Consider the following 15,570-nt stretch of genomic DNA (forward strand, 5'->3'; position numbering starts at 1 on the left):
AGTGGCTAACATTAGCTCCATCCATTTACAACAGTGGTTTACAAGGTTAGCAAGTAGGAATTCGTTTCAGCTACATTACCATCTTCAGTGAATCCCAGCTGCTGGGCGATCTGAAGATCTATTGTCCTTAATTTCGGTGTTGATCGTCATGGTGTTTGTCATATAAAATTGGATGTTGAGAAACCAAATTGATGAGGTTCGGCAAGAGTAGTGGAGGTATGACGTCAGCTGTAAACAAAGGATTTCATTGGTCAAACCTATTTTCCGCAGGCGGAAATCCGCGGACGTCAATGTCTATCCGGAAAAATAAAATGCCGCACGAATGTTCGGCCGCGGTGTGCAAGCTTCAATTACAACTAATTAAAAAAGAAAATTGCGAATGTCTGTGCCGATTATTCGCACGGAGATCCGCACCGGTGTGAAACGGCCTTTACCCTTCCGATTTGGTAGCTTAAAGGCCGTTTCTCACTGGTGCGGTGCGGAATGCGTTGCGAAATGCGATGCGATATTTCGTGCGGATTTTCCGCAGTGCAAACTATACACACAGGTGCGGGTGCGAATTATTCGCATTCCCACGTTAATTTTCCGTCTGCGGAAAAACAGTGAGCAGAGACCACGATGGAGTCAAGCAGTAGTAGTAGCAGTGATGATGACCTGCTCTTCAGTTTGCTGAGAAAACAAACGAGAAAGAGGAAAAGAAGGTTCTGGGTTCACCCAATTTTAGAGAGGCGCACAGAACATGGCGAGTTTCATCAGCTGGTCCAGGAGCTGCGCCTGTATCACAGTCGCTTCAGGCAGTATTTCAGAATGGGAGTTGAGCAATTTGAAGCTCTGTTGGGGATGATAGCCCCTCACATAATGAGGAAACACACAAACTACCGCAAACCTATCGACTGGCAGTGTGTTTGAGGTGAGCATTTTCATGTAATTTATTTTGTTTACCGTATTTTGCTTTAAAAAAAATCACGATATACGAGGGATCAGTGTTTGTAAACAAACGAGGAAACTGGGGGGGACGTTCACGCTAGGAAGGCAGATAGCCTGTAACGTTACAGTAGGCTATGAACACAAATTGAATCATCACCATGCCAAACAGCAGCGCAGCTCCATACTACAATGTGACGTCAGTTGTAAATAAAGGATTTCATTGGTCAAACGTATCTTGCCGCATCCGAAAATCCGCCGAAGTCAAAGTCCGTGCGGAAAAATAAACCCCCGCACGAATGTTCCGCCTCGGTGTGCAAGGTTCAATTGCAACTCATTAAAACATTTTGTTGCAAATCTCCGTGCCGAATATTCGCACGAAAATCCGCACCGGTGTGAAACGGCCTTTAGGATAGTTATCACTCTGTAAACAAACCTACCCCCAAAAAATGACAAAACCCTGATTTCATCATATCTCTGAACCACACATGATAACGCAGAAAATGTGATGTCTACCCCTATGTTTTCATGGTCAGGGATTACAATGACACTCTATACAACATCATAAACTGTTCACATGAATAGTTAATGGTGAATTCAGTGATGTTTTGGTGAATTCAGTGGTGTTTTGAGAAAGATACAATGCAATTAGTCCATGGGCCAATGGTGAAATCGGTACCACCTAAGGGGACCGCGCACTTTTTGTATTTTTGTCTTCCTACATGTCTCTAGTTTATATTTTGGTATGATAACCCTGCCAATCTGGTAGCTTATTGATAGTTATCACTCTGTAAAAAACCTTCTCCATAAAAATGACAAAACCCTGATTTCTGTGTATTAGTCCAGATGATATGTGAAAATCATGTTCACTTTTTCATAAAAGCATGAAACTTGGTACGCATATAGTTTGGGGCCCCGTAAATCTTCAGAAATTGAGCCATCACAAAAATGCTTCGTGGTGGCCATTTTAATTCCGCCATAAGTGAATTATGTAGTTTGCATCATATCTCCTGAATCACACATGATAACACAGAAAAGGTGATGGCTACCATATAGAACATCATAAACTGTTAAAGTAACTAATCAATGGTGAATTTAATGACGTGAGAAGGAAATCACAGTTTCTGATAACTGATGCTATAACCTCAATTCCATGACCACTCTCTGGCTAACATTTTTTGATGAGTAATTTGGGTCAGGGTTACTTCTATGGGCCTTTTGTTAAAATAGCCCCCAGGCCCCTCCCAAACATCCTGCGACTTTCTGCCAGACGGCCAAATCCAAGATGGGGTTTACCATTTTTAGAGTAAGGACGGAGATTAACAATGGTGAATTATAGCTATTTTAATTGCAAATTCATGCCTACCAAACATGGTTTAGTATTGACAATTATTGTGTTTTGAGGGTAATTTCATAATTATGTTAGTCTCGCTGGCCAGCCTCCCCTCCCTACCGGGAGAGGATAGCATCAGTTATCAGATACTGTCATTTCCTTCTCACAACGTCATCAAATTCACAATTGATTAGTCACTTTAACACTTTATGATGTTCTATGGTATCATTGTAATCCTTGACCATGAAAACGTTGGGATAGACATCTCCTTTTCAGTGTTAGCATGTGTGGTTCAGGAGATATGATGCAAACTATGCTTATGGCAGAATTAAAATGGCCGCCACAAGGCATTTTTGTGATGGCTCAATTTCTGAAACTGTACAGGGCCCCAAACTATAAGCGTACCAAGTTTCATGCTTTTACGAAAAAGGGAACATCATTTTCACATATCATCTGGACTAATACACAGAAATCAGGGTTTTGTCATTTATATGGGGGTAGGTTTGTTTACAGAGTGATAACTATCCTTAAGCTACCAAATGGGCAGGGTTATCATACCAAAATATAAACTACAGACATGTAGGAAGACAAAAATAACAAAATCGTGCGGTCACCTCAGGTGGTACCGATTTTTGCCTTGGCCCATGGACTATCTAGGACCAAATAGAAATGGAACTGTGTCACATGATCTTGCATGCAAGGTCAGTGTTTGTTACATGTATGCTAAAGACACGTCTGCTGCAATATCCCACTGATCCCTTCCTCATGTTGGTGTTCATCACACAAGCCAAGGTCACTGTGGGTTTCCTTTCTTACACTAGCAGCTTCAAATATATCTTGGTATAAACAGTGAAGTCTAAATGTAACAGAGGTATTCGTCATTGCAAAATGGCGCCATCTACTGCATACAGTAGATCTAACACCTATTTTCAGCATCCCAATGCTGCATCTGACCGTAATTGCCACGATGCAGTGGCATGGTGGTCTGCAACAGCATTGGGGTCAATTCAATCAATCAATCAATCAATTCCAATGAAACATTGGAAGTGAATTGGAATTTCAGGAAGTTTAGTGAAATTAATATTTTTTTTCTTGCCGGATATCTGAGATTATACTGAATATCATGCAATGTTAAAACATTTATCAAGTATTTAACAAGTATCAGCTAGTCAGATACACTAACTTAATTAGGTACAGTGTTCTTGAAGCGGGGCGCAGCGTCGAACGAGATCCGGCACCCAGAGCAGCAGCATCACCAGCTTTTTCTCTCTAAGTCCTGGGGGTCAACAACTAAACAAAAAAACGTAATTTAGCCACCTAAAACAACGCCCACCTAAACAAATCGATATCCGTGTACATGCACGCTCTATTTTGACAATTTTCAGCGCTTTACTTTTCCGCAAAACAGCAGTTTCATTCGGCACTGCTTTTTCTCCCAACCGTACAACTACCGTATTCCTCCGCTAAAAGCCTGCACAGAGCACAGAGCCGCGGTTTACAAAACAGGAAGGCTTAGAAGAGAGATAAAACACTGACTTACTTTAGAGACAACAAGTCACCTGGCCTCTCTGGTCTGGGACGTTTTCCACAATTTATCCTGGGAATGGTGAAAAAGGTCTGCAGCCAGGGCACCCAGGCATTTAGACAGGAGGCGCATCTCTCTGCCTGTTCACTTCACTCTCTGCAAAAGTTCCTCTTCTGTATTCTCTCTGGTTCATAATTGTATCCTCTTGTCACCAAGGTGAATGGCATATCATCCTCGCTATCAAAATCACTCATAAGACAAGCTAGGAAGATCATTGCTGACCCCTCTCATGTCTTGTATTCAGAATACGAACTGCTTCCATCTGGCAGGCGTTACAGAGTCCCAATCAAGAACAAAAAAAGACACCTCAACAGATACAAATACTCTTTCATCCCCATATCAGTCAGTCTCCTAAACTCAGGTCATAGGTAATGTATTGTTGATTGTACTGTAAATTATTGATGTTTGCACTTTGGTTGTGTGTTTGCACATGTCGGCACTGGTGTGCTATGCACTATTGTTTTTTGTTGTTGTTTTTGTTATGGCACTGTGTACCTATGTGGCAGCCTGTATGTCCAAGACAAATTTCCCTCGGGACAAATTAAAATAATCTTGAAATCTTGAAATAATCTTGAATCTTATTAGGCAAATCCTTCAACTAGGCAACACCACGAGACAGACTGAACAGGACTCCCTCGTATGATATGAGATGATCTTTGCGGTTGGTGTAAACTTAGAGGCCATCTGATGAAGCGCATCACCTCACACCTCCTGACAGACTGAGCTGAATCAGTTGTACACCGGGGCAGATAACCCGCAAAGAAGTTGTGTAAACGGGTGAATCATGGAAGTTGGAAACCCTCATTAGTGTTATGCTTGCCCCTGTCTTTACCCTGCCTTTTTGACACAAAATGGCCCCCGTGAAAAGGGTGTATTGGAGCAAACGAGTCAGAGAGATAACATTAGCGTCCCTTACTTAGCCTCTCAGCTGTAATAAACCTTTGCGAGTGACTGTGTATGTAGCCTGCCTGCATGTATGTGTTTACGTCACGGGTGACGGGTCGGGCTCTTATATTAACGCGGCTAACAGCTAACGGCTAACGATGTGACAACACAGTCTGTTGAGTGGGGAACAGAACAGACAAGATGGTGTCCCAGTACCTGGACAAAGACAGTGAAGAAGATGACGGTGATGATGGCGGTGAGGAACATGTCTCTCATGGGGAAATGGTCCTTGTCCAGCAGGTAGCACAGGGAGAAGGCGATGGCTCCTCGCAGGCCACCGTAGGCTATAATGAACTGGTCCTTGGTGGTCAGCTTGACGATGTGGAACTTGTTGATAACGTAGACCAGAGCAACCACACCTGGGAAGGACAATGTCATGAGAAACTGGGTTTGAGTGTGTGTGTGTAACAGATTTGGGTCAAATACTGTAATATTTGCTATTTTTTTTGCCTATTTAGTTGCCAGAGTTGACCATTTAGGGCCATAGAATGGGGCTGTATCATAAAACTTACTGGCAGGTTTAGAGTAACGTTAGGGGCAGATACCGTCACGGTAGGGTGCTTCAAAATGCGAAATATTGGGAAGCGATTTGCAAATTTTGCATGACCCGTTTTCTCCATTCTTCCACCCATTTTGGTCACGGTCTATTGTAAAAATGAACGTTAACTAATGAAAATTATCATTTTGAAAAAGAGAAGATGACCATACACGTCACATAAACGTTTTAGCAGGTGCTGGAGTGTAGCAGAGATAAAGTAGCCTAAAGAGAAGGCTGCTGCCACCAATGCTCCTATATATTTATCTTACAGAGCATTGATAGGTCTTCATCAGGTGATGATCACCACTGACCAATTCATAATCTCAGTCAGTGACATCATAAACATTTGGTTTACCATGCCCAACATCATCTGCCATTCTAACATGTCTCTGCTGCCCATTGACAGATACAGACTCAGAGGCAGACTGTTGCATATGTCAAGCTTAATTAACATGTTGGTTGTGATTGGCTGTGATCACCTGTGTTGCAGCTGACTAATAACTAATGTGGATCCATCATGGTATTCACAATCATAATTCATAATTTTATGAATCGGGGTAAATTACCGTGGTGCAGATTTTGCGTGCTGCTGTTCTGTCACTGCAGAGTTTTATGAATTAGCCCTAATAAAAGTCAAATGACTTTTCTCTCTGATTGTGTGTTTTAATAAGCTACTCTATGTGAGATGGCTCCGTAGGCACTGAAGTGACCACAAACCCACTGACCGCTACAACTTAAAAACGGTTTTCCATCACAAGCTCTCCCATCACATGATGTGTGTGGCAGTATCTTGTGATGAGCTTGTGACTCTTGGCAACAACCAATGAAGTCACAGACAGACAGTATATCATCAAAAAAATCACTACAAGAGTGACGGTAGCAGCACGCCAAAAATTGAGATGCAAGACTTCAGATTTCCACTTTCTTTTTTTATTGAGGGTCAACGCGTTTCGGCATATGTGCCTTCATCAGAGCATGCTCTGCTCTGATGAAGGCACATATGCCGAAACGCGTTTAAATGCAAATTAAAACACCCTGGCCTTTTTATCTCTCTTATTCTTTTGAGCGGAGTGGAGCGGTGAGTGCGAGCGGGTGAAATCTGTATCGAGCGGGGAGCGGTCTGGAGCGGCCGTGAGCGCTGGAGCGGGTGGAAAGGACCGCTCTGGGAGCGAGGAGCGGTAATTATCACCGCTCCGCTACCCTAACCCTCTGGTGTATATATATGTATATATATATATATATATATATATATATATGCTCTGCTCATTGCTTAACATATTATGTACAGTACTTGCTCTATAGTGAACTTTGTGACAAACGTGTTTCATAAGAAGCTATTCACTTGACTTGTGCATAGATTATCAACGGCAGTCCACCATGACATCATGTTTCCGTTTGAATGTATATCTTAACACACCCCCGCCTGCCATCACATATACGTTCAGAACGTTTGGAAAGCACTACAGTAGAGCTGACCTATGACCCGTGCCACCAGACACAGGATGACAGTGACCGTGACGAAGGTCCAGTTCCAGGAGTGCTGTCCGTCCACCGTGGCCACGCCCAGGAAGTTGAAGATGAGCGTCTCGCTGACGCTGCTCCACATCTTCAGGAAGTACTTGATGGTGGTGTGGGACTTGTGGGATATCTTGGCCTCCACGTAGGGTCGCATCACTGCCCCGCATGCTATCAACCTGTAAGGACAAGGGACAAGATGCTAATGCCTTTTGCATCAGTTGAATGGATAATAAAGTGAGTGAACATTTGATTGTTTTATGAGATTTGAATAGTTTCCTAACTCCTCAGAAAATGTTCGCTCTTCTTTCTGAATCTAGCTTTGATGGTCTTAGTATAAAAGCAAACATTATCAAATCACTGATTATTGCTTCTGAGAATAATATGGGAACAGCAGTGTTTCCCCTAGAAAAATTTCAGGCCTGGAGGGATTTCGAAATGTACCCCGACCGCAACGATGGGGGCCCTCACTGGCAACACTAAACTTTTAGCTAACCTGTTCGCATCCATGTACGCAATGGCATCCCAAGTATCATCATACTATTATGGGATGCGATGCGAACAGTTGTATTATGGGATGTGCGTTTCCCAGGCAACGACACACGTTGACACGTTTTGGAACAGCGCTGCACGCTGGCACAATGCTCCTAAAAGCAAAATGCTTATTGTTTTTAATGATTTGGCATCTTCTATTACTGTCAACACTGTCAACACCAGCATTGTTGTATTGTAATAATATGCCATAAAGGTTTATTGAAATTTTGGGGAAAGCAGGAAAAAAAATCAATCTTTTTTCTGGCCTGGCGGGGGCGCCGTTGGCCTGGAACACACTGGAACAGGCAATCTGAACAAAATAGCATTTTCAACTCTTCTCCAGCAACAAAGGGGAACAGTGATGTCAGAGGTTACTGCATAACAAATTGCTCCAATTTCCAGCCTAAGTTCCATTCTGATCAGAAAACACACACGACAGCCAGAGAGAGACGTCCCCATCCCAGTCTGGTAACCACTTCTACTATCATGTCAAAGATGCATTCTGATCAGGAAAACACACACGACAGCCAGAGAGAGACGTCCCCATCCCAGTCTGGTAACCACTTCTCCATCATGTCAAAGATGCATTCTGATCAGAAAACACACACGACAGCCAGAGAGAGACGTCCCCATCCCAGTCTGGTAACCACTTCTACTATCATGTCAAAGATGCATTCTGATCAGAAAACACACACGACAGCCAGAGAGAGACGTCCCCATCCCAGTCTGGTAACCACTTCTACTATCATGTCAAAGATGCATTCTGATCAGAAAACACACACGACAGCCAGAGAGAGACGTCCCCATCCCAGTCTGGTAACCACTTCTCCATCATGTCAAAGATGCATTCTGATCAGAAAACACACACGACAGCCAGAGAGAGACGTCCCCATCCCAGTCTGGTAACCACTTCTCCATCATGTCAAAGATGCATTCTGATCAGAAAACACACACGACAGCCAGAGAGAGACGTCCCCATCCCAGTCTGGTAACCACTTCTACTATCATGTCAAAGATGCATTCTGATCAGGAAAACACACACGACAGCCAGAGAGAGACGTCCCCATCCCAGTCTGGTAACCACTTCTACTATCATGTCAAAGATGCATTCTGATCAGGAAAACACACACGACAGCCAGAGAGAGATGTCCCCATCCCAGTCTGGTAACCACTTCTCCATCATGTCAAAGATACATTCTGATCAGGAAAACACACACGACAGCCAGAGAGAGACGTCCCCATCCCAGTCTGGTAACCACTTCTCCATCATGTCAAAGATACATTCTGATCAGGAAAACACACACGACAGCCAGAGAGAGATGTCCCCATCCCAGTCTGGTAACCACTTCTACTATCATGTCAAAGATACATTCTGATCAGGAAAACACACACGACAGCCAGAGAGAGATGTCCCCACCCCAGTCTGGTAACCACTTCTACTATCATGTCAAAGATGCAGAGGCCGAAAAACTAATGTCATCCAAGTTGCATAAGGCACTACAGCTGCTCATCATTCCACCTCTACAGCAATATTGGATTGCCTCAGGAGGTCCCTGAAGACCATCAAGGACACAAACCACCCCCACATGTGAACCACATGTTCTCCCTGTTACCCTCAGGGAGGAGATACACTGTCCCAAAAGCACGCACAAATCGCTTGAGGGACAGTTTCTTCCCGCAGGCCACGAGACTCCTTAACATACACAAATAAACTCCCAACAATCATGTAGTAGCTGTACTGCAGCTGCTACCATTACGTATGTTTAATTCTAATTAGGTCTATGCTATTTGCACCTGTGCAAACAGAATGTTTAATTATTAAACATTATTATAATTATGTTTAAATTATGTCTATACTGTTTGCACCTATGTGCAGTGAATATGTCACTGTTTTTTGGCTTGTTTTATTGCTTGTTGTGTCTCTTGTTGTTTTTGCACTCATATGCCCTGCTATTTTGCACTATGTTGTAACGGAGTCTACAGCACAAGAATTTCACACGTGATACTTGTACTACGGACTGGAGTGACAATACAAATCTTGAATCTTGAATCTTGGATTGGCTATAAGGGCATGAGGGAGGGGTGAGAAAAGGAATTGACACTGGGAAGCTGTTTCATGACTCTTATATCAGGGGCTCAGGGGCTCCTGGCCTTTCAACAGACTGTCCTTGACTGAGCGTCTCCGAGGTGCTCTTTTAAGAGAGGCATTAAATAGACCAATGGCCACAGGCAGGAATGATTTCCTGTGCCTCTCCGTATTGCATCTAGGTGGAATCAGTCTCTCACTGAACGTACTCCTGTGTTTGACTAGCACGCCGTGGAGTGGGTGTGAGTCGTTGCTCATGATGGAGCGTAGCCTGGACAACGTTCTCTTCTCTGACACCGCAGTCAGAGAGCCCAGATCCAGCCCCACAATGTCCCTGGCCTTACGGATCAGTTTGTTGAGTCTGTTGGCGTCCGCTGCCTTCAGCCTGCTGCCCCAGCACACAATAGCATACAGTGCTTCCCCACCTGGTTCTACAAGTCCTGGATCTCCCGCTGATGTTTCTCATCCTTGATTTTGGAGATGAGCTCTTGGGTCAGCATCCACTCCTTCGCCCCCTGCTCACTGCAGAGGTCAAAGTAGTGGATTCTCTCCTCCTTCAGGCGTGTTGTCAACCTAAAAGAGACAGGCGAGCAGTGAAACTGTGGGTCAGGCAATTTATACATGAATGAATAAAAACAGCTTCATCAGAAGTCCTGTCGTTTTTTCTGAGTCACAAATGAGAAATGGTCTCTTGTCGTACAACCAGCACTCATGAAAAGAAATGAAAAAAGAAGAGAGACTCACATTCCCTTCAAGTGTTTTGAGTCCTTAGGTGCTTACCTGTTGATCTCTAGCTCCTGTTCCTCACGCTGTCCTTTCAGCTTCTCCAGACTGCGTTTCAACTGGATGTTCTCAGTCTGTATAGATAGATGGTTACAGAGTGAGATGAGAAACAGTAAATGTACAGTATGAAATAGGCCACGCCCATCACGGGGGAAAAGCACAGTTCATTTCCACACACCAGTGTCATTTTCCTTGAATTAAACATAGCTAAAAGCTGTTGTGTGGTGGGCTGCGCAGACAACAAATGTAAAAAAAAATCGCCAGTTAACATTTTTTTGTACTCCCAAGGAAAACAAGGAAGCCATTGAGAATTGGCAAGAAGAAAAATGTGGATGTTGCTGTCAATGAAGTAAGTTGGAGTGTTCATCTTCCGCATATACGATATTTTTGTGCAACACCCGACCATGCACGCGACATAGGAGGAATGCCAGGATTGGAGGGGAGATTGTGTTTTCCCCCGTTTTGGGCGTGGTTTCTGAATGATGGCACGCTCCGCAGTGTCTCTATGGGGGGGAGGTAGGTGGAGTTTAACAGTTTATGAAAACTCATTCAAATTCATGTGTGCTTCTTCATGCTCTACCTTGCTGTTCCAGCTGCTTGGTCAGCACGGCCACATCCTGCTCCATCCGCCAGTTGCTGCAGGCATCGGTCATGAGCAGAAGGTCATGGAGAGGAGACCAGCTGCCACTGGAATGAAGGCAAATTAAAGTATTACATTTTAATGCCAAATATTGTTCCAACTGTAGGGCTGTCCCAAATACTAATTTACCTCTGGATTCAAATGCTAGCCCTACATTACGCCCTTTGAAGACATTTGATAAATCACACAAGCTTTCAGATCAAGTCCAGAATTATACCTGGTTGAAGGAGAAGGCACTGTTTCACAGAACCATGTCGCTGGGCGGTGGGCTGGGAGCTCTGGCTTGTTTGTTAACTGTAAAAAGATTGAAACAAAGTCATGACATTTAGTCTAAAGACAGGTAGGTAATTTTTTATTTATTTATTTCAGGGACAGTGCAACATTAATGAACATTTGCATGTAAATGTGCCGGATTATAGCCTTAGCTAATTTCCATCCGTAGTCCCTCGACAGGTGAGGTACAAAAAAGTTTAAAAAGAAGAAATAGAAAAATTAGTGCATACATAGGGCAACTGACAGGGGTGCAATGTAGGTGACACATACATACACATAGGGTAAAAAGGAGAGGAGACATACATATACATGAAGGAGGCATTTAACTTTGCAATTCAAGTGGGCACATACAGACCTTCAATTCCGGTATGTAATACAAATAAAACAAAAACAGGAAACATTAGGGACATTGACCAAGGTAGACATAGGACTTACAAGGATATATATATACAAAAACAACACATGAAACAAAAGGGTTTAGATATGGTCGCAGTTTTGATTTGATCTGAGCCATGACTTTAACAGCCCCTTAAAGGTGTGAAAACTGCTACTCTCTCTGACTGACATTGGTAGGCTATTCCACAGTTTGCTACCCCTGTAGGACAAAACATTTTGTCCGACAGAGGACCGTCTCAGAGGTAGTTCACAGTCACCTCTCGACGAGCTTCGCGTGGTGTTCTGGGTAGCTCTCCGTTTGATAAAGCATTCTAAAGGAGGTGGTGCTAGCCCATGAAGGATTTTATAAATCATACAGGCAATTTAAAAAAAATTATAATTGTCAAAGCTGAGGAGCTTGTACTTTAGAAGTATATTGCAATGATGGTAAGATAGGTTTCTTATCTAAAATTTGCAGGGCCTTTTTATATAGAGACTCGACGGGCTTCAAGGTGGTTACTCCTGTGAAGGACCAGTGAGGCAGTAGTCTATATGTGCAAAAATCATTGAATGGAGAAAGGTTAGAGCCGCACTGTCAGTCAGAGATGCTCTAATCTGCCTAAAATTGCAGAGATTGAATTTTAGAGTGTTCGATACCTTTTTTATATGACTCTTGAAAGAGAGTCATATAATAATAGCTCGTAAAATAACAGGTTAGTGATGTGAGTGACCCACTTACCCAGCTGTGAAGTGACTTCAGGCCCATGGCCACGTTAATTAGCATGGCTGCCATTTTCCAGTTGAACTGATGAGTTGTAGGAGTTCACTTGTTGGTTTGCAACCTGGCAATGTAAAAAAATATTTAATTATAATTAATGTGAAAATCAACTTTTCTCCATCAGATATAGATCAACACATAAGCACAGTGAAACTATAAAAGGCACTTATAGGAACATGTCCACATATATGTGAGTCACAGCACTAAAACCAGGGTTAGTCAGCAGCATGATAATCGCATTCTGAGAAACATTCAGTCAACAAATGAACTACGGTAACTACATCAGATTTCTCAAGACAGCCTGACACGCCCACACAGTCCGCGGGAGAAAATACACTCTAAAAACTAATTGATTCTCATGACTTTTGCCATGACTGTCAAACCTAAATTTATATACTTTGCGACGTTCATCATCGTTCAAATTTGGCTGGTGGCTTATTAACATAGGGTCCTGTGATGTGATGAACTCAAAATGCTAAATAATAAAGAAATATTTCTGGTTTCCAGGGACTTTAAATATCAACAACTAGCCAACAGATATTATTAAAGCTGGTGGGCTTCATGGAAAGAGTGTGACTCGGTTGACCGTTATATCAAACTGGTAATTCAGTGTCGTTTTATTGCCACACAACTAACGTTATTAGCTCACAACTAACAACTATGTTCCAGGTCATCTCAAAAACAATGCAACGGACACAGCGTAGCGTTACATTAGGCCTTGGCCACACTGATCCGTGGTGTCTGTCCGTGTGCGTTCATTTCTCTGTTCACTTCCATTCATTTTCAATGACAGCTGTCCGACTGTCCGTGGAGTACTCAGAAGCGTACGTATCCAGAAGATTTGCATACGTTTTGATGGACAGAAAGTTGAAGAGGGATGAACTTTTTCTGGATAGACGTATCGGATGGTCGGATAGTCACTGTCCGTTTAGCCAATCAGAGTCGAGGTCTCGAGAGGAGGCGTTCCGAGATTTGTTTCAACTTTTCAAAGAAGATGCCGGCCGAGGCGGTGAAGAAGGCTATAATTAATGCTGTGTACACCATCCCGCTGTTGTCCAACGTGCCACATTGCTCTTAAAGGGCTCGCGCCGCATTAACTACAGTAATAATCACATGGGGGGAAAAAACACATTTTCACATGAGTGGGGCACGCGCAAATACCACCGTGACGTCACGATGTACCAAATCGCCCATTCATTTGAGGGCACAAAAAAAAGCAGGTTTGAACCCATAGAGGGAACTTATGCTGCTGAAATGATAGGGGTTTGTACAATTTTAACAGATTGGTCACAGATGTGGAGATTTTGACCAGAATCCTTCACATACCACCCCAAAAGCCATATATATTGGTTAAAAGCTGAAAAAGGTGTTTGGGGGTTTAGTCCTGCTTTAACTATACTTACTAGTTTCAACTACATTTGCTGGGCAGTCATTATTGGTGTCTACAAAAACAACATTTTGATTGAGTTAAAGGCTACAATGTAACAATGAGAACAATTAGACTACCATAACCTGAACATTACTGAATTTAGTTCATTGATACACAAATTTCAAACCAACTCACTAAGTTAATTTGAACCCAAGTAGCTGCCAAAATAATGGAAGCATTCAAGTAATTGAGGGATGCATTATTATAGAAAGCAGGCTAAATTGGCACCCCCCAATGGGGGGGAAATCGACAGGATGTTTTATTTTATTATTCTCGTGAATTCCAGCTTGATCTGCTCTGTGCTGCTTGACGTGACTCTTGAGAGAAGCTAAAATACACAGGCTGATTTGTGGAGCAGAGCGGAGAGCCGCTTCGGGGACGCCTCTGGTGGACACAAGTATTCACTAGACAGGCTACGTCCGCCTCATCTCGCCGTCGTAATGCAACGTTTCCTGGTGGAATCTCAATCTGCCCGGCTGCCCGGCAGAGACTTTAGTCCCAAAAGAGAAAAAAAACTTGAATGGATTTGCATCAAAGGAGATTTAGAAGTGAGTAGACGCAAATCCGTCTGAAGAATAAGTAAGTAGACGCGTCTACCTGCGTTTAACCAGACCGTTTAACGTCTCACATTCAAAGCACTTCATACTCCCAGAGCTGGCGTAAGCCATATAAAAACCCTCTGGCTTTACCCAAAATTAAAACGTCCAGAGTTTGTGTCTTTGAAAACAAACTGCTAAAGCTGCGTTCACACCGACCTATTAAATTTTTTCGCTGGCATCGAGTTTACATACAAAGTCAATGCAAACGAGCGATTGAGCGTATATTCGCCCGGGAGAAAAATCGCTGGGCGTCCGAGCGACAGAGACAGAACGATAGGGCGAAAATACGCCCGAGATGAAATATCCCAACTCGAGCGAAATTACGCTGGCATCAGTCGCTCGCTGTTCAACGCTGATTGGCTGCCGTGTGAGAGTGAGTCAAGGATCACACTGGCTTGGAACAAACCGCTGGTTTATTGTGTGGCAACAAACTGCATTGACAGCTGATTGACAGGCTGACAGCTGACATGAAGTGAAGTCTGTACTACCGGTATAGAGCTCGCATTAGGAGCACGCTGATAGGCTTAGCTTGTAAACAACTACGGTGGCTCGGCCTCGTAGTGGACAAACATCATGACATTGCGTAACGTTATAGCCCCCACATGTCCGTCAATTATTGTGCCTGTTGACGAGCGATTTAAACAGAGCGACAGAGCGATTCCAAAGGGTTGAATCGAGCGACAGAGAGAAAAATAAATATCTCGGTGTGAACACAGCTTAACCAAGGCCAAGACAATAAGCACGTTTCCTTCACAACAACTGGCCAGGTGGCACAATTTCATCTGTTTTCCTCTAGGAGGCAGCCAAACTTCATTTGTCTGAAACATCAAAGCGCTATAATGAAGAAAATGTGAGTTAAGGTTAAGTTCTGGTCCCACACCGGCCCGCCCAGTTGTTTAGTGGTGGAAAAAGCTGAGTGGACTTTCTAGCGGTCTGCAGAGGGAGTGTGTTTTACCCGCATTTCTTCTTCTGGGTGTGTCTTGCTTTGATGAGGGCCAGGATGGCTGCTTCATCATAGTGGTGGTTGCACTTCTTATTCTTCATGGGATTCACCATATCCACCTTGAGAAGCATAATAATGCAATTAGTAAGATAGAACCTAACGAGTGGTTGTCGACTCAACATGGGGTCTGGGGACCATCAGGGGGTCCCCAGTAAGCTGGTGATTTGTTAAAGTTAAACATTTCATTGACAGGGTGGGTCTGGGTAGTGTAGAGGTATAATAAGCACTCG

At 43.4% G+C, this 15,570-nt stretch overlaps 1 protein-coding gene across 4 annotated transcripts in view; it reads right to left on the reverse strand.

The window, feature by feature from the left end:
* LOC310770978 (uncharacterized protein) overlaps positions 1 to 15,570 on the reverse strand; it is a 43,273-nt gene that overhangs the window by 17,935 nt on the left and 9,768 nt on the right. For all 4 annotated transcript variants that reach the window (XM_083663666.1, XM_083663664.1, XM_083663665.1 and 1 more), the window contains 8 exons: positions 15,293 to 15,399; positions 12,271 to 12,373; positions 11,101 to 11,177; positions 10,824 to 10,930; positions 10,241 to 10,317; positions 9,886 to 10,033; positions 6,802 to 7,019; positions 4,944 to 5,146 (listed from right to left, as the gene is read on the reverse strand). In XM_083663666.1, coding sequence (XP_083519792.1) covers positions 4,944 to 5,146; positions 6,802 to 7,019; positions 9,886 to 9,926 — 462 coding nt within the window. In that variant the 5' untranslated portion in view covers positions 9,927 to 10,033; positions 10,241 to 10,317; positions 10,824 to 10,930; ... (1 more) ...; positions 12,271 to 12,373; positions 15,293 to 15,399. The remainder of the gene's footprint in view (positions 1 to 4,943; positions 5,147 to 6,801; positions 7,020 to 9,885; positions 10,034 to 10,240; positions 10,318 to 10,823; positions 10,931 to 11,100; positions 11,178 to 12,270; positions 12,374 to 15,292; positions 15,400 to 15,570) is intronic.

This window comes from Poromitra crassiceps, assembly GCF_964638095.1.
Source record: "Poromitra crassiceps genome assembly, contig: HAP1_SCAFFOLD_284, whole genome shotgun sequence".
NCBI lineage: Eukaryota > Metazoa > Chordata > Actinopteri > Beryciformes > Melamphaidae > Poromitra > Poromitra crassiceps.